This window comes from Amaranthus tricolor, chromosome 2, assembly GCF_026212465.1.
Source record: "Amaranthus tricolor cultivar Red isolate AtriRed21 chromosome 2, ASM2621246v1, whole genome shotgun sequence".
NCBI classification, from domain to species: Eukaryota; Viridiplantae; Streptophyta; class Magnoliopsida; order Caryophyllales; family Amaranthaceae; genus Amaranthus; species Amaranthus tricolor.
This window is the reverse complement of record NC_080048.1, coordinates 7,294,111-7,316,883: the sequence shown is the minus strand read 5'-3', so window position 1 is coordinate 7,316,883 and position 22,773 is coordinate 7,294,111. Positions and strand designations below refer to the sequence as shown.

At 32.3% G+C, this 22,773-nt stretch overlaps 2 protein-coding genes across 2 annotated transcripts; both read right to left on the bottom strand.

Moving 5' to 3' along the window:
- Positions 1-3,365: 3,365 nt before the first annotated feature.
- Positions 3,366-5,280, bottom strand: LOC130803895 (leucine-rich repeat extensin-like protein 6). The gene has a single exon (XM_057668126.1). It carries the CDS (start codon positions 5,242-5,244, stop codon positions 3,943-3,945), a length of 1,302 nt encoding a protein of 433 aa, XP_057524109.1. The 5' UTR covers positions 5,245-5,280; the 3' UTR covers positions 3,366-3,942.
- A 7,870-nt stretch (positions 5,281-13,150) lies between these two features.
- Positions 13,151-22,314, bottom strand: LOC130803885 (protein NETWORKED 1A-like). Its single transcript, XM_057668117.1, has 4 exons — positions 21,981-22,314; positions 20,988-21,248; positions 15,779-19,983; positions 13,151-14,537 (listed from the first exon to the last, which is right to left on the bottom strand). Exons 2-4 carry the CDS (start codon positions 21,088-21,090, stop codon positions 13,434-13,436), a joined length of 5,412 nt encoding a protein of 1,803 aa, XP_057524100.1. The 5' UTR covers positions 21,091-21,248; positions 21,981-22,314; the 3' UTR covers positions 13,151-13,433.
- Between the last annotated feature and the right edge of the window lie 459 nt (positions 22,315-22,773).

Below are 22,773 nucleotides of genomic sequence, written 5' to 3'. Positions count from 1 at the left end.
GAAAAACTCCTAAAATCAGGAAATTGAGTAATTCCAACTCTATTCCATAAAACGATTAAGTTTGAAAATGATTTAAGAAAATAAAATATAATCAAATTGAAATAATTTTAGAAAATAATATATAGCTGAGTTTAACAAAAAAAACAATTTGTGAAAACAATATATATAATATCACATAAACCAATTTATTAATTTGATACTTAATAATGACAAACAAATAATCAATTTTTAATTTGAGGGAATGAGAACGCCAGTAGGTCGAGGCTTTACCCCTATACCTACTTCATCAAGAGGTCGTCACCCCAAATAATTCAAGGCCAGCAGAGTAGTCTCAGGGAACCCTAGTGTGCACACCTTTCTACTTGAATCACAACAAATAGAAGGAAGACCAAACATTGTATCATGTATCAGAAATAATAATACCTGTCGGCAGCTATACTAACCAAACAGGACAACCTGTTCATCACCCTTATACTTGGATTACAACAAATATAAGAGCTTCATTTTCCTCGTGTTACACTTTACGTGATTTAATATATTTTAATAATTAATCGCCAGCACACAAGCATATAATCAAACATACATTATACATTTTATTTTATGATCATAGGTCTTTCCAAGAAAAATATATCTCAAGAATATTCAATTGCAATATTAATATCATAATATTTTTCTCCCAAATTCAATAGCATTTAAAATCATTATTAAAATAATAACATAACTTCATCAAAATAATAATATTATACTCCCTCCGTTCTTCCACATTACTATAACGGGTAGTTTTAAAAGTTCTTCCACTTTAGAATACTTTCTATTTTTAGAAAGTTTTTATCCCACTTTTACCCCTTAACCCCCCCTTTTCTTTTAATGTACCCCTTTTCTTTTATTTATAATTATTTTCTCACTCATACTTTCAATACAATCATTACTTCACACTACTATTTAATTAAAATAATACCCACTACAACCTCATACTTCCAATACAATCATTACTTCACACTACTATTTAATTAAAATAATACCCACTACAACCCAAAGATTCTATCTTCCTTAATATGTGTGAAAAACCCAAAGTGGAAGATCAAAAAAGAACGAAAGGAGTAAGTATTTCTCTTTCAAATTAAATCGTATCTAATTTTGTTACAAAAATAATAATATAAATTTTATCAAAATAGTAATTATAAATTCAAGTTTGACAAAAATAATAGTAGATATAATTTGAGAATATATAAAACATAATATCATACAAAATAATGTCATATAAAATCATGTATTCTATTTAAACACATTAATTATCACTTAGCACATAATATTAACGGGATAGTCCTAATTAGATGGACATTGAGAATTACCTTGTTACGTGATCCTAGATAAACGTACGCTCCTAATAATCTTTGTCTACAAATCTGCTATCTACACGATAAAATTATATAGTTCAAATTAATACCCCAATTAACCAATAATAAATTAAAAGACTCTTGTTTTATATATATTTAAAATGACAGTTTCAAAAAAAGTAATTAGAAATTTTAAGAGTAGTACATAAAAAAAAGGAGAAAGGTTAAAAAAATAATATGATTAAAAGGATTTAAAAAGAAAAGAAGAAAAAATAAGAAAAGAAAAGTAAAAAGAAAAGTTAAACATAGAAAAAATAGAGTTGGGTTATACAGTATCCAACCCACGAAAAGAAAGAGAAAGAAGAGAAAGGAGGAAGGAAGAAGGAAGAAGGGTTGGCTGCCAGTCGGCGGTGGCCGTCGTCGCACGCCGGTGATATCCCGGTGATCGCCGTATTGCCGAAAAACTAAGGTCAGAAAAAATTATATATATATATATATATATATATATATATTTTTTTCTTCAAATAAAAAAGATGAGTGTTTTTTAATTAATAGCATAAATTTCTTTTTGGGTTTTGAATAAAAAAATTTCTAACAAATAGATGAAATTTATACTTTTAATATCAAAATCTTGCCTTTTCTTGATTAAATTTTAAAAAATTGGAAGATGGAGGAAGTAGTTTGTAGGAGAAAAAGGAAGTGTGAGTAATAATGTGAATGAACTAAGGGTAATTGGTTTAATTTATAGTGGATAAATGAGGTTAGTTATAAGATTTAGAGGGAGAAGTGGGAAGTTATTTGTTAATGGGGAGTTTTTTTTTTTTAAAAAAAAAAAACAAATGTTACATAAAAAAACGGATGTTACATACACTTCCCCTTAAAACAAAAGTGAGATAAATCTCACTCATCGATATATCTCTCTATGACCTATTTGGTTCATATATTTTACACACATGTAGTCTTATTCTTTCTAAACCTAACTAAAAATAAGAATCCAAAAATCGCATCCGTACAAAATTCCATCTTAGAGTAATGGGTATTGCTATTTTTTTATTGGAAAATTCTACATAGTAATTATGAGGTTTTGGATTTTCTACGTAGTAATCAAAATTTTAAAAAAATTCACACGATAACTCTGAGATTTATCAAATTATTCCACCGTGACCTTTTTACATATAAAACGTTAGCAAATGTTAATTTCAAAGTTTTAAGGCTGTTGTATGCGACTCTCCATTTTAAACGCCATCAGTTTCAACATTTTCCCCAAAACAAAAACCCTAACTCTACCATCATTGGATTTGAGGGAAAAAATTATAATTTGGATGAAATATGGTAGATTTAGGGTTTATGTTTTGGTGGAAAAGATTGAAATTGATAGATTTGAAATGGTGAATCGAGGCGTACAACAACCTTAAAGCTTCGAAATTAACATTTGCTAACATTTTATGCGCAAAAAGGTCACAATTGAACAATTTCGTAAACCTTAGAATTATCGTATGAATTTCTTAAAACTTTTAGTTACTAAGTGGAAAACTCAAAACTACAAAATTATCATGTGGAATCTCCTTTTTTACTTCTATGATTTTTATGATACATCAATTATAATTCAATCAATTTTTAGAATTTTTGTCTAAAGAATTTTCAGATAAAAAAAAATTTCCATTCAAGAACGATTGTGTTTTTAATTCTCATTTTACCGTTAGCGTAGGATTGAAATTTATAAAGAAAAAAGAGGAGGTTACAACTAATAATGTCTGTGGTCATCTTTATAGTTGAGTCGCTTGCATTGCATTGTGTAATAAAAATCACATTATACATTTCTCTCACAAAAATAGTTTTATTTGTTCTCCTTCTTATTTGAGGTGCTCGGCTTATATTGGGTGAAACCTTATATGAAAAAGTGATATTTACCCACCAACTGAGATAAGACCCGACTCTTAAAAGAAATTATTGAACTTTTAAAATAAAAATTTAAAACAAACATATTGAATAAAATATAATGATCTAGTAGTATCTACGACAACATTGTTGAAGAAACAATCTTCATAATTCGATTCATATTTTTTTTGTGTAGTTTACAAAAGTTATTCATGGTATTATAAACATTATTTACATTCCCTTACTATAAATATATAATAATGAATCTCCTCTTTAATCAAATCAAATAAAAACCACACTATACATCATTTTCCACCAAAAAAACTTCAAAGGAAATAAAAAAACAACCATTGACTAACCAACTTTTGGGTTTTATTATTTTTCTCCTAGTCAAAACAATGCAAATCAAATCAAATGGTACAAGAGGACTTTTCTAATCAAACAAGCCAAAGCTAGCTGGACACAATCAATTTAGTACTCTCCGTCTTTATGAAATTGCACTATCTTTAAATGATACAAAAATTTAAAAATAATTGAAAACATTATAAATTTATATTGTATTTATGTGTAGATAGCATCAAAAGAAAAAGAAAATATGTAGATAAAAATTTTAAAATGGATGAGGATATTTTCATAAACGAAAATATTGTAAAATTAGGAGTGCAGAAAAAATAAAGTGTAGCATTTTCATACAAATTAAGGGAGTACTTGTCAACCGGCCTCTAGTCTAAGGATTGTAATTATTATGTGATATATCCCAATGTGGATGCCGATGCGGTGTCAGTGGCAGTGGAGGGGGAGGAGGTGGTGGAGGAGGAGGTGGCGGAGGTGGTGGTGGTGGAGGAGGAGGAGGTGGAGGAGGAGGAGGTGGCGGTGGAGGTGGAGGAGGAGGAGGTGGCGGTGGAGGTGGAGGAGGAGGCGGTGGCGGAGGTGGTGGTGGCGGTGTTCCGGGACAACCAAAAGAGCTACAATAAGGAGGGTAAGAAAGAAAAGATTTACACTCATCAAGAGACCTTTGGAAGGGTTTAAAAGGAAGACAATTAAACTTATCATCTTTATCCTTCAACCTCAAACAACTAAGAGGTTCCCCACAAAAGTAATTATAAGAGTAAGTAAAATTCTCCAACTTAGGCAAACAACAAATACTTGTAGGAATCTCCCCAAAAAACTTATTATGGCCCACATTTAGCTGTTCCAAACTCTTCATTTGACCTATACTTTCAGGCAAAGTCCCAGTGAGATCATTGTAACTAACATCAAAAACAGTTGCTTGTTTCAAATTAGCAATACTAGATGGTAAACACCCTTTTAATCCCGTATTCATTAGTATAATTTCTCGTAAACTCGAACCCATTTTAGTAATCTCTTGGGGAAAACACCCATTAATTTTATTATTAGCTAGTACAAGAACAGAAACAGGAGAATTCCCTATATTTGTAGGAAGAGATGAAGAAAAATTGTTATTGTTTATAAAAAGTGCATCAAGTTTTAGGTCAAACACCCTAGAAGGAATTGACCCATGAAAGAAATTGTACCTTATATCAAGAAATTTTAAGTTGGGTAGACAAAGAAGAACTGAGGGAAATTCACCACAAAAAAGATTGTTACTAAGATCGATTTCATAAAGAATTTGGAGATGAACAAAAGAAGACGGAATAGTACCGAAAAATCGATTCGAGTTAAGGTGAAGAAGGGCAAGATCGGTTAACAGGCCTAAATGTTCGGGTAATGATCCTGAAATATTTGCATGGTTAAGATCAATTCCTGCTACAGTTTGAACGTTGGGATCATCAGGCGCAGGTGCACAATATATTCCTTTGTAGGTGCATACGTCGTGCCCAACCCAATTCAAGGTGAACCCGTTTGGGTCGGATGTGATGGAGTGTTTCCATGCTTGTAAGGCTGTGTAAGCATTTTGGAGTCTTGTTTGGTTGTTTTGTTGGAGGGAAGGTTTTGGGAGGGATAAAAATAAAATAGAGTAAATAAATGGTAAGAATATTAAAGGTATGTTTGATTTATAATTTCTCATTTTGGTGTGTAAATTATTGTAGTGTAATGAATGAATAATGATGTCTTAGTTTGTGAGGAATGGTATATATATAGAGAGGTGTTTGTTATCATATGTAGGTGTTGACTACTTCGTGTAGTTTTCATCTTGTGATTTGAATACAAGGTCGATCTTGTGCACCTAACATAATATCTACCTAAATAATTAGAAGTACGTATATATTATTTGTCTTGTTAATTTTGGTCAACCTCTTGTTGGATTTAATAGTTTTTTTTATTTATGATAGTAGTTAAGCATGTTTAGTCATTGGGTACTCGGGGATAAAAAACAGTTAATTTTGTATGAACTTACATTTATATATACGCTAAATAGTTTGTGTTAGCTGAGTCTATTTTACTTGCATGAAAAAAGTAAATTTCACCATTTATACCATTATTTAATGTTTTCTTGAGTGAATATCTTTTATTGTAACTCTCCTTAATCTCTTTTGAGAAAATAATGAGTTCCAACACCTTTCTTTCTTGTATAAAAGATGAAAATATTTAGACTGTTTTTTCTCCCTACTCTTTATGTCATAGTTTACCCTCTTTCTAGGTGGTTCCCTGATCCTATTATCAAGGTGACATACATTTTTCTATTGTGGGTAGAATAACATTAAAGAAATTGTATGGACTTTTTAAAAAATTTTATGAAGTATGTGGATGATCTTGAATAAAATAAAAAAGACAACTTTCATAAAATGAAAATTTAGCTTAATAGAGAAACTAATAAAAATGAGAATTGTAACAAATTATTAGGATGTAGGGGCATATAATATTATCGAGTCTCATAAATTGCGTACATAGTGTCAATTTGAGGACTTATGTTCTATATATTAGTATTTGCATTCTTGTATGTTTGTTCAAACCTCCAAGTTTCAAGGTATACATTTTATATCGTGATCAATTATTTATTTAAAGTAAAAAAAAAAGAAAACATTGATATTGTTAGATCAAAGATCAATTCTCCTAAGAACTCACATAATTTCATTCGTTTTAAAATACTTGCACTAAATACATTTTTACGCAATCTAATGTGTTTGTCGGATCTTTTATATTTAGAGTTATACATAACTAAAACGTTATAAAAATTTGATATTATGAAAAAATGTGACAAGATGAATAAAACAAGATCTCATATGACTATATTTAAATAACTATGTGTTTTTCGTATAATAGTCGAAATATGTAAATTACCATAGAATAATAAATAGTGCAAAATTTAGTTTGGTACAAGTAATATGGAACATGAGAAAGTATATTTTAACTTATTCTTTATTAATTAATCATCAAATCGTTAAATCTTATTTATAAATAGTTGAAGAAGTCACGATAGGAATAGGGATGTAGTATTCCATACTTTACCATTAAGATAAGAGTATTTGGTTAAAATTTAGCCCTTAAAAGACTAAAAAGGAAGAAAGAACTTGCATTATTTTAAAGAAAAATTATGATTAGTCAAACCTACCACAAATGATAAGTAATGAGCAAAAATATACTCCTCTAGGAAGATTGTCTTCCATCAATGACACTTTGCTTCTAGATAACAAAAATATACTCAACTAACCATTCATTGGAAAAAGGAAGCTTCTTTAATTAGTCATTGTTAAGAGTATATTCACTCCGTTACTTGAAAATTTTCCCATAAATTTTAGACATAATTAACTTTATTCATCTAACTAATATTTTTTAACATAACCATAATACTTTTTAGTTAAAACATTGAGACATATTTAATCAACCAGTCACTAATTCAGACTTATTTTTAAACTTTTTTTTAAGATAATGTTATTTGATGTCAATTCTTCTTAGGGTAAATTAATAATAAACGTAAAGTTCAAAATTAAAAAAATTAAAAGGGATCGAATAATATATTGTAGTACATATTGTTAATATAAGATACATCAGCGGGGACTCTACCAATCTACAAGGGTAATTATTCGTTAACCAACCTGTCTTATGTAAATGGACTTAATCCTTTGCACTCCTAGAATTTATCATTTATGTCAACAAGTAATGTTTTGTTGGTATATGCATGAGCATGATATCTCTTTTTCTATATATATTATAGGAGCATGATAACGTAAAAACAACTAAAGTGGTGAAAACTGAAAACCAGACTGACATATATATATTGTGGCAACAGGTGTACATAGTATCTTATAGGGTGTACATATTTTTGTAAAGGAAAAAGTTCATAATATTTATAGAAATGTCATCTGAATATGTACACTTTTTAAGCATTTATGTACGCCTTTTTAAAAATATCCAATAATTACAAAAATGCCATTGAAATCTGTACACTATTTAAGCTTTATGTACACTAGTTTTTAGTTTTCACCACTTTAATTGGTTTTCACGTGATCTAAAACATATATATATATATATATATATATATATATATATATATATATATATATATATATATATATATATATATATATATATATATATATATATATATATATATAAAAGGTAATATTGTCAAAATGTAAAATAAAATTTTTTTGATTTGTTATCAAATTAATATTCCAAACTAATTATACCCAAAAAATCTAATCATAAAAAGAAACAAAATATCATTCCGAGCAATTGAATTGGAACAGACGGAGAGAGTATGTTAATATCTTCTTATGCCATCAACATTGAATGGGACCAAATTAAATTGAGTATTGAAATTTTGAGAGTAAAAATAACATTAATCCTTATGTTCCTTTTCGTTTGATTCTACTTATTACACATTTTCAAAATAAAATTTTAAGCATTAACATCTCTTATGAATAAAAAAAATATATAAATTATATAATAAAAAAAATACATTAAAATGAATCTAACATTATTTTTGAGGTATATATGTTTTTCTTCAATATATACCTCAAAAATATTATTGTTTAATTCTTTATTAAAGTGAAAAGTTCTAAATGAATAAATAAAAAGGAATGAAGAGAGAATAGGATGAATTGAACTTATAAATTGATTCAAATAAGCAAAATTAAACAAAATTGATTATGTGAAAAGTTGTAAAAGACTAAGTCAAATTAATTCTAGTAAATAAAAAGTTTGAGAAAAGTAATATTTAGTTGTTGGGTCCTTATATATATATATATTTAGGTAATGTGAATGAATAGTTGTTGGCTCCTATAAATTAATCAACATATTTAAAAATTAATTAGTTTTTAATTAAAAATTAACAGAAATAAAATAAAAAAAATAATGTTGTTTTGTGTTTATTTTGGTCTAGTAACCAAAATGCATGGTTGAATTAAAAAAATAAGAAAATGGCTGGCATGCATGGTTGAAAATAAACTTATTCTTAATATATCATCATTGGCGTGTTGAATATTTTGGTAGGCAGTATTTCGCCTCAGATAGAGAACCTTCAGCAGCCATTTCTCACCAAATACACGCATTCTCAACATCTGTTCCCAAGCATTTCCAATATCAGCAAAAATCATTCTGAATAATATATTTATTGTGGATTTACTATAAAGAATCCATACTATTAATTATTTTTAATTAAATAGTCTAATTTTTATATATTTTTTATGACAGTACCCATTAACACATTTTAAATTGTTATTGTAGTCTGTAGGTATATATCACCAAAGAGGAATAGGGATAGACCAACGAAAAAGCACAAGGAGGAAAAAGAAGTAAATTTAATGGCCAATAGGTAGCTACAGTAACTGGTTGAAACGTAGCAAGGGTGCTGTTAGCAAAAATATATTAAGGTTTGATATTTATAAATAGTCAATAGTATGAATTATTCACAACATATGAGTAATATGTGAGATTATTCAGGATAATTTTTTTAAAATTTAAGAAAATTAATAAAACAAATAAAGTGGGTAAATATAATTTAAAAGTGTAGATAAAGTGGCCAAAAATAAAATGTAGGGGACATACTAGAAATAAAATATAGCAATTATGTTCAAGTATAATTAGGTAGTTGAAAAGCTTAATTATATAGTTGAAAACCTTTGGATAATCCCAATTGGTTAAACATTAATCCCTTCCTTTTAAGATATTGCAAAAAATACATAATGATACAATTATAAAAAAATGTAGATTTTATTAAATTGTGTGGATAAGATTAAAAGTGAAAAAAAAAATAAAATTATAATGTGTGAATTTTTTTTTAAAAAAGTAATAAAAACACTACTTAAAAATATTACAAAGTTATAAAGACAACAAAAATAACAATTATGGGAGCCACTAATATATGAGACAACAACCATCTACATATAGGAGTATTAGATAGTTAGCCCCCTAACCTGTACCATATATGAAAATTGAAATCTTTTTTAATTTATTAAAAATATATAATATTGGTTTATTTAGTTGATCATTTATATTTGAAAATAATATGTTATAATTAAAATAAAAATAGACCTCAAAAATTTATAAGCAAATGACTCATTTATTTAATTGTTCAACTAATAAACAATAAAACAAAAGGACTATGAAAAACTTTGAAAATTAAAATTTAACTAAAATTACAAAAAAAAAAAAAAAAAAAAACTTCAATAATATCAATTTTTTAATTACTTGAATGGATTATTTTGCAAAAGCACATACTAATTAAAATACAAATAAAGTATCAAAAAATTAATAGACAAATATGCATAATAAATTATTTGTCTCATAAATTTTAAAACACTTCTTTGTATACCATCTTATTAGTGGGAAATATAGTTTTGATTATCTTTGTCAATAATGAAAATCTAAGTCTTTTTTGTTTGTCACTCTTTTTTAAAATTAAAATTAAAATTAATTCATTTATTATAGAGTTTTTCTAAAATAATCCAACATTTTTATGATTTTCCTACAATAATCCCACCTATTGATTAACTATGAATAATCCAAACTTTTGGAGGTATTTGCTTAGAGTAAAACCGATAACCGGGTGACTTGTTATATACAGCAAGTTTTTTTTATAAAAAAAATTAAAATAAAATAGCGAAAAAAATGTAAAAAAAATTCTAAATTTTTTATTATTTAGAATTTTTTATGTAAATTTTCAAATTTTTTCTCTAATTTTACATTAATTTTTTAGTTTAATTTTTGGGTAACTTACGTACTACAACAAGTTATCCGATTACCCGATTTTACTATGGCAAATATTACAATAATGATGTATTAAAAATATGTGTTACAAGACAAATCCACACTATTTGTAATCCTTTGTATATGGCTTTGAACTCTTGTTGAATCACCAAGGAGACGATGAAGATATGGTTGCGACAATCAAAGAAGTCGCTTGGAAACTTGATATGAGTAGAAGGCGTTCATGCACTTTCCTATTGTGATATTTCTCCCACAAAGGTGTTTGGGATGATAAAACGAAATTCACAATGAGATACAATCTACACAACAAAATCCTAGCACAAGGAAATTGCAATAATAAATACAAGTGTTGTGGTGAATTAAGAACTTTGATGATATTGATTGTTAATTACTCTCTCAATATTATCTCATGAAAGGAAGAACAAGAATGTGAGTATTCTTAAGAGAGAAATAAGAAATGATATGAAGATGAGATGGATTGTCCTTTAGCATGCAACTTTCATTTAAAGAACTATGCATCAAACAATACCTCCTTTTGAAACAAAAATGTTTCACCAAGCAAAGCTTATAAATGAAAGTAATATTTTACCAAACAAAGCTTACGCTTATGAATCAAAGTAATGATTCATCAAACAAAACTCATGAATCAAAGTAATCGTTCATCAAATTCTTTGAGGCATTTAATTGGACTTATAATATATTTATGGGAAATTCCATATGGTAGCATCCAGTTTTCATGAAATGCCAGTGGTAGCACGTTTTTAAGAAAATTCCACATGGTAGCATCCGGTTTATGCACAAACTAATTGCCGCAGCATTTTCCGTTACATTCTTGTTAAATTCTGTTTAATTCATCATTTTGTAAGTTTTTTCCACATGGTAGCATCCAGTTTTTGTTTAATTCACGATTTTAGCATTTAATTCACCAATTTAATGTTTAATTCACCGTTTAATTCACCGTTTAATTCATTAACGCCCATAAATGTTGTAATAATTTTTTTTTCATTTAAATTGTTGGCATTATAAAGTTCAAAAGGTAAGTAGCCAAACACTAATATTAATACATATTTACTTCAAGCAAAATTAGAGATAATTCTAATAATAAAAGCAAGTATTTTCCTGCTAAAAAAGATTTGCTACAAAAAAGTTACCTATTTATTTAACTTTTTCTTTACAATTTATGAAAAAAAAGTATAAACCAATATTACAAAAAGTTAATGATTAACGCCGTTAACAAACAGGAAGATGGCAAGTAGGATTTGGTGTTGATGGTGACGATGGGGAACCAGTGTTTATAACCTCCTAACAAAACCTTAGCCTTTTGTTGTATCCACTTGTGCATCATTTTATTATTATTAGAATTATCTCTAATTTTGCTTGAAGTAAATATGTTTTAGTATTAGTGCTTGGCTACTTACCTTTTGAACTTTATAATGCCAACAATTTGAATGAAAAACAAAATTATTACAATATTTATGGGCGTTAATAAATTAAACGGTGAATTAAACATTAAATTGGTGAAATTAAACGTTAAAAATGTGAATTAAAAAAAGCTGAATGCTACCATGTGGAAAAAACTTACAAAATGATGAATTAAACGGAATTTAACGAGAACTTAACGGAAAATTCTATGACAATTAGTTTGTGCATAAACTAGATGCTACCATGTGGAATTTTCTTAAAAAAATGCTACCACTAGTATCATGAAAACTGGATGCTATCATGTGGAATTTCCCTCTATATATTTTAGTCCCATTACTATACTAAGCATATAGTATATATAAATTTAGGTCTATGTACTCTAAATGTTCAACAGCAAATACCCCATAAAGTTGGGATTATTTATGTTTAATCAATAGGTGAAATTATTATAAAAAAATAATAAAAAAGTTAAATTATTTTAGATAATTTTTCCTAAAATAAATAACAAACAAATTCATAAAATTTGAGACCAGATAACAATCCTGATCAATGAAGCCAAAATTTTTGTACATGATATACGTTTGCAAAGCCTATTATACATCGTTTTTTGATATAACTTTCAATGCGAGAGTCTTTTAATGTGACGTAGTTTTCAAATAGAGTTGAATCATCACGACTCTAAATTCTCATCTGGAGAGATTTAAAATTTCAATAAATGGATAGAATAAACCCATTAAATAGGTAGAATAACTCTCTAATGGAGTGATGACGATTCCAAACATAAAAGAAAATCGAACTAGAATAAAAAAAGTTAAAGGCTCACCATCAACTAAAAGTTTTGGTTGATAGTAGCCCCAAAAATGACATGGAAAATTAGAGTTGAAAAGAGAAAGTAAGATAGACGACTTTCTTGCTTGTCACTCTTGACACACAATGATTATCTAGCAAATTTACTGGAACAAACTGAATACTGATAAATAAGTGAGAAACATGCAAATAAAACATAATTTTTTTAAAAAAAATTAGTTTTTTTATCGCAATAAGTCTGAAGAATCCCTATAGATAAAAGGAAAGGGGGAATTAATCCCAAACCCTTGACACAGTGTGAAGAGAAGGTCTTTAACCATTATATCGGGCCATGATTCTTAGACAAAAAATCAGTAGACTTAGAGGTGTTCATTCGGGTCATCAGATTAACTTCGGGTCATCAAATTAACTTTGGGTCAAGTGTTTCGAGTTGGTTAAAAATCGGGTCTTGAGCCCACATTGACTTTTACAATATTTTAAATTCATTTTGAAGTCGAATTCAGTTTCAAGGTTGGGTAAATATATGGTCATTAGGTTTGTTTTGAACACCTCTAGATGTAGTCTTATAGAGCATCCAAGCATTGATATTTATGTTTAGAGGTAATTCAAGCTTCAGTTCTGCACAATCAGTGGGGAACATAGTAGAAACATAATTGTTACACATCACAAGTTCATATTGCTAAAAGATTAAGACCACATTGACTGAATAATCTACTAGAAATCAGAGCATTATCTAATTTAATTAGATTAGCATGCTTCTGGACACTATAAAGCCTAAAAACTACAGAGCACCCATGAAAAACAAGACCCTGCAAAGTACACTTCTACCGTTACAAATGCTACGTTCAACCCGATACAACAGTTCCTCGAGTTACCTCAGTTTTTAGTAGCCGTAGGTCTCAAACAGCCGCAAAAACGGGGCTTCTTCTGCTTTTTACTCTTGCGTACTCGACTGTAGAAAAACTCCCGCAATACAACAGCTGCACTGCTTCTCGAACTATCGTCTTTGCCTTTCTTGCCTTTACTCTTGTTATTGTTCAGCCTCAGGAAAATATATTTCATTTTCTGCATCTCAAGCTCCAGTACTCCAATCTTGTCGGCCTCTTTACGTACTTGCTCTAAAACCCGCTTCTGCCTTGTACTCTCAGCCTCATCTGACAATCCATCGGGTCTCATTGCTGACGGCATGTGGCTCTCCTCGATGGTTCTGATCAATTCAGCATTGATATCCATTAATTCGACTAGGGAGTTCTCTGCATCATGTAATTGTCCCCTAAAAGTGTCGTACTCGACATCTTTGCCTTTTTTCCTCCTCTTTTCCGGCTCCATTTTTCTCTTCAGCTCTTGAATTGAAACCTGCAAGGTTATCAACTTTTGTGCATCGGAAGTGAGTCTCTCCAACACGGTTTTCTTCGTTCCGTTTTTGTGAGACCGAGTGCTTCTACTCGACAATTCTAGCCTATCCACTCCCAACTCCTTCTCAAAGAATGATTCCGGAGTTGGGTTGTTTAAACTAGTTTGGTCTGAAATTTCATCCTCGATGGTATTTGTTCCATGTTCTTGCACCTCACTTATCGATTGATCAAGGCAAGAGCTATCCTGCTCTGCTGCTTCCCACAGCTCAAGCATCTGATCATCAGACGTTGCACTGCCTCTCTGGCTCGTGCCCCGGAATGATCGGCCTGAAGCTTGGTCGAGGGGTATATCCTTCATCTCTGCCCCACTTACTACTTCCGGAGTTTCAGATTCAGATATTCGGCCGCTGTACCGATGCTCCTCTTGATAATAGTGATGACCGTAAATTCTCGTTTTCAGCTCTTCAATTTCTTTGAGCGCAGCATCAAGCCTGATATTGGCAATTGATTGTTCTTGTTTGGCCACCATTTCCTTCTCTTTTTGCAATACATCTTCTATCACCTTGACTCTATCCTGCAGTTTTCGCAACTCAGAAACGTTTGTCGATGTTTGCTCCAAATTTTCCTGCACGAATACCAAAATTAATATCCTATAGAAAATTTCACCAACTTGCTACAGTGAACAAAAAGTATAAATATGAACAAATGATCAACCAAGTGCACCAATAATACTCTCTCGGTCCCCTGAGTTCGCCAAATGCCATTTTGGGTTGTCCCAATGTGTTTCACCAATGCCTAAAATGGAGGGAATGACTCTTTTCTCTCTCTGTACCCAGTATCCATTACCATTGCCAACTTAAAAGTAACCTTATGGATATAGGGCTAACTTGAGCAGACAGAGGGGTATGTCGGTAATACTCAAGCAAATCGAAAAGTTCATAGATACCCAATATAAAGAACCACTACTTGTTACCAACATTTAACGTAATTAGGAAGGGGACAAACTCAAGGGGTAGAGGGAGTTTGACAATAGCAATAAACTCATCTAGTACTGAATTAAATTTAAATTTGCATTGCAACCCTGGACAACCAACATATACAATCTAACATGGAAAAAGGAGTTCATTCTTGATAAACCACGGTTAAAGAACCACAATTACACAAATCCAACTACCAAAAATGAATATACTAAGCACCACTGCAACATAACTCGCCTTTGAATTAGCGATTCGCTTAAAATGACGCAAAACAGCCCAAAAATGACCATATTTCACGTGGAGATTTTGAATCATGTGACTGCTCAATAGAGTCAATACTGAGAAAGGTCTAAAGGTATATTCTATCTTATGCTATGCACTACTCTCAAGCATAAGCTTCAAGAGAGTAAGGGTGAGCAAATTCGGATATTTGATATCCAATAAATGCCATCTTCAATATTCGTATCCGATCCACTCCAAATATTAGAAGATATTCTGATAGGATATCTTGGGTTCAAATCGGATATCTGAAATATCCAATGACATCATAGTTGGGTCAATATAAGTTTTTAAAATATAATTTCATACTTATGAACATCAAATATCCGAATCTATATAAAATGTACGGATATCCAATACTCGAATTTCAAAAATTTGATATCCGAATTTTGGGACTGGATATTTGATCTTAACTTGAATTTCGAATCGGATAACAATATGAATTTCAAATTTTCCGATCACATAGTTTTGCCCAACCCTATAAGACACACCAGTTGCCATTTCATCAAAATGTGCTAAAAGATATGTTAGCATCAAGCTAGGTCCATCAGATGTCTTTCATTGAACAAAAACCAATATAAAATGAATTAGAATGGAAATAAGTAGTCACCTGCTTTACTGCAGTGGAAGTAGCATGTAGCTTTGCCTGCAAGACTGGATTTCTCTCGAGCATTGATATATTATTCTTGAGAGATTCTATAACTGGTAAGCACGTCGTGAGCTGGGATCTGAGAGCCTCAGCTTCACTTTCCAAGGAAGTGACTTTCTGTTTCATATTCTCAATCTCCATGCTTCTTCGAATGCCCACATGCTCAAGACTCTCGCACAAGTTGCTAAGATCATGGACTTTATTTTCGAATAAAACTTCACGTACAGAAGAAATCTGCAGATCAAAATAGAAGGAAGCTGCTTCAGCCTCCCAAAGTTCAAATTCACTACTCCTTTCATGAAGCTCTGAAGTCAAAATCACTTCTCGGATCTTATATTCTTCTATTTCTTCATGTAATTTGCCTACTTCAGACTCTAAGTTTCCATTAGCATCTCGAAGATGTACAATTTCTTTCTCTTGATAGTAATTGTTTTCGGATAGTTCGACCATCTCTTGCTCTAAAACTGCCTTCATGCCTTCCAAATTTTCAAAATTCTTTTGAAGGAACTGAACAGTATTGCACAATTCTCGGTTTTCATCCTTCGCAGCTATAATCTTTTGCTCCACATCAGAAATTTCTTTATCCTTTTGCTGCAGCAACTCCTTTCCCTCGGAAACTTCACGCCTCAGTTGATCGTTACGAGCACTAAGTTCATGTTGCATATCTTCCAAGTCTTCCATTGATGCCTTCAGAGTCAAATTCTCCATTTCCTTCATTATCAACTCTTCTTCCAAATCTCTAGATTCATTTTCAAGATTTCTGTAAGCTTTTCCAAGAGACTTTATTTCATGAAAAAGTATACCCAATTCACAGGATTTCTCTGTTCCATAGCTTTTCAAGATTATAGATTGATAGCCGGAAGCTAGAGCCTCAACAAGGATATCATCACTCTCCTCTTCTAGAATGTTCTTTTCCTTCTTAATATGCAATAATTCCTGCTGCAGAGACCGGTTCTCTTCGAAAAAGTTGAGATTTTTCTCCTGAAGTGTAACATAGGCACCCTGTAACTGTGTTTGCTTTAAATGCAGATTCTTCGCTTTCATATCCAAAGCTTGTGCCCTTCTCTCTCTTTCATCCACTTCCATGCTCAACTGCTTGCTCCTTTCAAGAAGCTGTTGTTTCTCGTCTTCAACAGTTGCAAGTTTTTGTGCCAATGTTAGAGATTGCTGCTCAACGGCAATCTTCCTAGAAGACAGCTCCGCGCATTCAATATGAAGTTGCCCGATTATTGTTGTCAGAATGGATTTCTCAACTAAAATTTTCTGATTCTCATCTTTAATTTCAGACAAAGAGTGTTTATAGTTTCTAACATTAGCAAGTATATATGGAATAAAATTCTGCTCGGCTTCAGCATCACTGCCATGTTTAATCTCCAAGGCTTTTAAAACATGATGAATTCCTTTCCTTAGTGTGTCAATCTTTTCCAACAAGATCTCAGCTTCCACTTCTTGAATCATATTCTCATTCTCTAATTCCGTGATCAGCTTATCGGAATATTTAGCATCTTCAACGTGTCTCTGACAATCGATCAAAAGAGAATAGTTTTTGTCTTCCATGTCTTGAACAAATTTCTGCAAGACGAAAATCTCAACCTGAGCATTGACAGCTTTCTCTAGCTGTTCCTCGAATTCCTTCTTTCGGTACTTGTTTTCTTCTTGAAGGTCATGGATGTGGCCCTCCATTGCTGATAATCTAGCTTCACTGGCCAGCACAAGACCCGCACGTTCTTGCTTTTCCACATTGAGGGAAACCTGTAGCTCATTAACCTGGCTAAGAGTCACTTGCTTCTCCTTTTCGAGACCCACATACTTGTCTTCCAAGTTTGTGAATCTAGTTTCCAGCTTCTCTAGCTTCTGCTCCACGATCTCCAACCGAGAAACCAGGCTACTTCTCTCAGTCAGAAGATTAGATCTTTCACTAGTGAGTAGCTGACAGAACTCCTCCAGCCCTTTCGATTTAGCTCGCAAACCTTCTAGTTCAGCATTCGCACCAGAGAGGGAATCATGCAGCAAATTATTCTTCTCTATGACACTCTGCATAGTTTTAGTGATTGCTTCTAGCTGGGATAGCAAGGCAGCTTTCTCCGAAACAAGGGAAGACTTCTCTTCAATCAAACCATTGCAAGATTCTTGCAAAACCTGGGCATTCTTCTGTGAATTGTGCAGCTCGGCATTCACATTCAACAACGAGGTTTCCAAATTTTCATTCTTTCTGAGGATCTCTTCCATGGCTTGCAACTTTTTGACTAGAATTTCTCTGTCATCTCTGTCCTGCACAGATATCTCTTTAAGCCTCGAATTCTCATCTTGTAAGCCCTTGACTGCCGATGAAAAGCATTCCGGATCTAGACCAACAGCCTCCACTTGCAGTATGAGAGCCCGGTATCTCTTGTATAAGCCCTCAATTTCTTCTTCCAAATTGTGAACCTGCAGCTCAAGAGCGTCGCTTTGCTCTGCTTGACGTTTAACCTCAGCTTCAAGTTTATCTCTGATCTCCTTTAGTCTCAAAATCTCGGCTTCAACGTTCTTTTGTGAATTAGTAATGGAATGATTTAAATCATTCAGGTTCTGATTTTGGTCCTTCAATTGACAAACATTTGCTTCTAGATCTTGTTTGCTTATCTCCAAGTCTTTAATGATTTGGAGCCCATTTCTGAGTTCCAATGTGAGTGCTTTCTGCTGCTCTCGAGATTGAAAGTGCTCATCCTGAAGAGTATGGAGAGTCGCTTCTGCTTGAACAAACCGAGAGTGTTCCTCTTGTAAACTGGCAGTTAGCTTTTCGAGCTCAGCCTGCTTTTGTGAAAGTTCCTGGTCTGCTGCGGCTATTTTCCGCACCAATTTTTCGGCTTCTGACTGTAAACATTCATTTGTTTTGTCCAACATATCACACTTCTCCTCAGCACTCTTCAGTTTAGTAGCGCCCAACAAGATCTCGGAGTTAAGGCGGATATTATCTGCCTGAACTTCACTCAACTCGAGCTGCAGTTTAGAAATTATCTCCAAGCTCTGCTTATAACAGGAAGCCAGAGCATCTCTTTCTTCATTTACTCTTTTGATTTCTTCCTTCAACATTTTCACTTCCCTCTCGGAATTTTCCGACTGCACACTGAGCCTTTTCAAGCTCTCTTCAAGTTGTGCAAGTTCTTTCTCTAAAGCACCCATCTTTTCTAAGCACTCTTTGTATAATAGCTCAACAGCTTCTTTTTCATCCAGTAATCTAGCAATTTCTTGCTTGAATTTTTGGGATTCACACTCTGCATGAACAGCACGCTCGTTGAATCTCGTAGAATCATCAAAAGCTTGGCAGAGAGACTTTTCAACAGCGGCTAATTTCTCCGATGTTTGTCGGGATTGTAAAAGACTTGCATCTCTTTCAGCTTCCAGTTTTGTGAGGGCTTCTTTCAAAGTTAGAATTTCAGTTTTCGCTTCACGCACTTGCCCATCGAGATCTTTAGAGTCCTTTTGGGCAAGACTGAGATCTTTTTCTAGATTAGAAAGGTTATGCAGAGTCTGCTCGTATTGCAGAAAAATGGCGTCTCTTTTAGCTTCTAGCTCAGCAAGGGCCCTCTTCAGGGTTTGTAGTTCATTTTCGGCTCTACTGGCTCGCTCCGATTCAGTAAGAACCTGACTCTTTAACTTCTGATTCTCCTTTGATAACTGAGTCAAAAATCCACCTGAATTTCTCTCCCCCTTCGGACTATCAAACAAGTGTTTGCCCCCTTCAGACCTACTATCTGCAGAACTTGACTCTTTAACCCCAACATCTACGGAATGAAACATATGATTAAGCTGCTTCAAACCCTTCCTGCTGAATCCGCTACCTTGTGAACCAGAGGTGGATTGCCCCTGAAGATGATCAGGGTCAAAAAAGGATTGAATAAGATGCGGTGTTTCAGGTGTGTCTGGCTCTGAACCAGACGCTGCATCATCAGCCAGTCCAAACGGCAGTTGGTCAGGAAACGCTTGCGCCATTGTTCGTTGAGCATGGCGGAGCTCTCCAGTGGCATGATTATATCTTTCCGCCAATGCACGGTAAGCTCTGTAGAATTCTTCAACCAGTTTCATAAGCTCGGGTCGTTTTTTATAGTACATCTCAGCCCTCCGAGCAAATGAATCAGCATCCTCTTCAATGAGCTTGATCATTGCTTTTACTCTAGCATCCATGTCTGTGTAACAAAAGGAACAAACTATATTATGCAACGCGTCTTGTTTAGGTAACAAATCAGTGAGAATTTTCACACATACAAGACTATTACTGAGCAGTACACATTAATTATAGACTTATAGTAAACTTTGACAAAATTCTTCCATAATTATCATCCACAACTTGAGATATATTACCAATACACACAACACACACATACAGCGAGACATGGAAAGAGGCTAATTAAGATGAAATTTTAAGAATCCTTCCGAAAAGAAGAGTTTTTGATCTCATGAATCACTTCACCTCGTTAACTGTGCTAGCTACTCGCCACCCTCCCCAAAGTGAGATTCTAGTGCCATCTTTATCGATCCCTTGGGTTTGGTAAGTGAGTGTGTTCCAAAAAGTATTCTTAAGGATTGTGGCGACTTTATTCAAGTTCACTGAAACATAATTAGCTAGTTAGTTCACCTTCTAAATTCGCGATTCGCTCAAAATGGTTCAAAAATAGCCTAAAACTGACTATATTCGTTTTTTCCGATTCGCGATTCGCGAGGCGACCAACAAATCATGTGACACTGTTCAGGTTGCATATGCATCATGGTAGAGGGGTGTCCAGTGTACGCTTGGTGTCTTTCCATCATACCAAAATTATTTCATAGGCAAATCGCCCCAAGTTAAAGTATAGAACCTAGACATTAATACATGATTCATTGCATATGAATAATCAAATCTCGGTTAATATTTTCGTTTCCCCATTAACAAGATTTATTAAATCTAAACTCTTACAAAAACCTACTCATTAAGCACACAAATCTAATTCAGTTATGACCAACAGAACTTTCACTTTTGATGTGCATCAAATTATACCCCCGAACCCCACCCTTGGTGGGAGCCACTTCAAGGCATTTGGGTATTATAATGTATGTATATGCATCAAAATATAAACCTGTAGTAATCAATTTCCCCCAATAAAAGTAAATAGATAAACCTACAGTGAAATAAAAGCCATTTGTAAGGAAATACCAGTGAGATTCTCCTGAAGCCATTTAGAGTTCTTGGGGCTAACATGGCTGTCCCACCACCAAGAATACAACCGCCTGGATTCGGAATTTAACAAGGTCGCCATGACTACTGCAAAAAACAGCCAAGCCGCGGGTTTGGACCTCACAAGTGACTGGTTTCCACACCAGTTATGTACGTAAGTTTCCCAGGCCAGAATAACAATTCCTCCTAACCACTACTAAATAAACTACTATCACCTCCAAGTTCTTCCAAATATACAATCTGCAATATGAAAACAAACCATTACATTGGTGTAAATAGGTCTTCAAATAATCAAATAGAGCAATACATTTGACATAAACGTCAACCACTAATTTAAGCTTTCAATTGAATTGGATTTTTGACATGGTATCATACCCTAGGTCACCGAGTGCGAATCCCATCCACCCCTCCTTTCAAATAGAAATATTAGCCCCGAGTATGAACAAGACTTGTGTTGCATCCACAGTTTTTGCGCCAAAGATGGGTCATCATAAAGTGTATAACATATATTGGGGGGTTAATCATTAGCTTAACCTTTTAGTTGAATTGGTTCATGACAATGTTTGTTATAGAATTCATTTCATTTCATTATTAAAACAAGATCATGATGAATTATTGCTATGAATAATCAACAACCTTAATTATGCTTGAATTATTTACCTTCTAAATTCAAAACAAAAACTTCAAATTCAGTTCAAGTAAACCAATGTACAAGAACAATCTACAAGAAAAAACAATAGATTTCGAAAAAGAGGATAATGGGTTTCTTTCACACTTATTATTGAGTTTCGATTCTCACATCCTTTTCATTAACCTACCCTCAATCAAAAAAAATTGAAAAAAATAGCAAAAGAGAAGAACCCATTAATCTAAAAGATGAAAGAAATACATCAGGATTCAAAATACAACTAAAAATCCCAAAATGAATTTGTTAAAGACGATTCAAACAAGATTTAAAAATGAATGACTTACCCAATTTGTAAAGAAGAATAAGATTAAAAGATGAGCAGCTGTAGATTGAAATAGAAACCCAGCTGCATTTCTTAAAAATCAACTCATATTCCCATAACTATCCTTCTCTCTCTTTGTAGCCATTGTTTCTCTCACTAAATGAGAAGTCAAGTGAAGCTCCAATGATGGAGTGTTAAGTGTAAGAAATAAGAAGGAGAAGAATGGAGAATGGAGATGGGAACGTACAGAAAATTATAAGAAATAAAAGTTAAAAAGAAATTGTCGGCATTTTGTTTTCGTATTTTCTTTGGCAGCAGAAATTATTGCACATGCGGGTGGTGTACTCACAGTTACAGCTCAGTTACTGGATATGAATATAACGTATACCAAATGCATAAAACAATGTCAATAAAATCAATATCTTCACATAAAGCAACTTTTAAATGAAAGCGAAAAATATCATCTTAATATTTATGAAATATTTATTTTGAACGATCTTATTTATTGTCTATTTAGTGTTATTATTATTTATTTTTTAAATAATAAAATAGTTATATATTTTTTTGTTGACAATATTCCTTGTTATATTTTGACCGACTACAGTAGATACCTAACATCAAAGAAGAGTAGCAATACACCTACGAAAAAGAAAGAGGAAGAAGATGTAAGTGTAACGATTGGTAGGTACCTACAATAGTCAATTAAAATATGGTAGGGGTAGGTTGAATTATTTATAAATAATCAATAGTAAGGATTATTCTCAGCAAATAGGCAATAGGTGAGATTATTTAAGATAATTTTTCTTAATATTAAT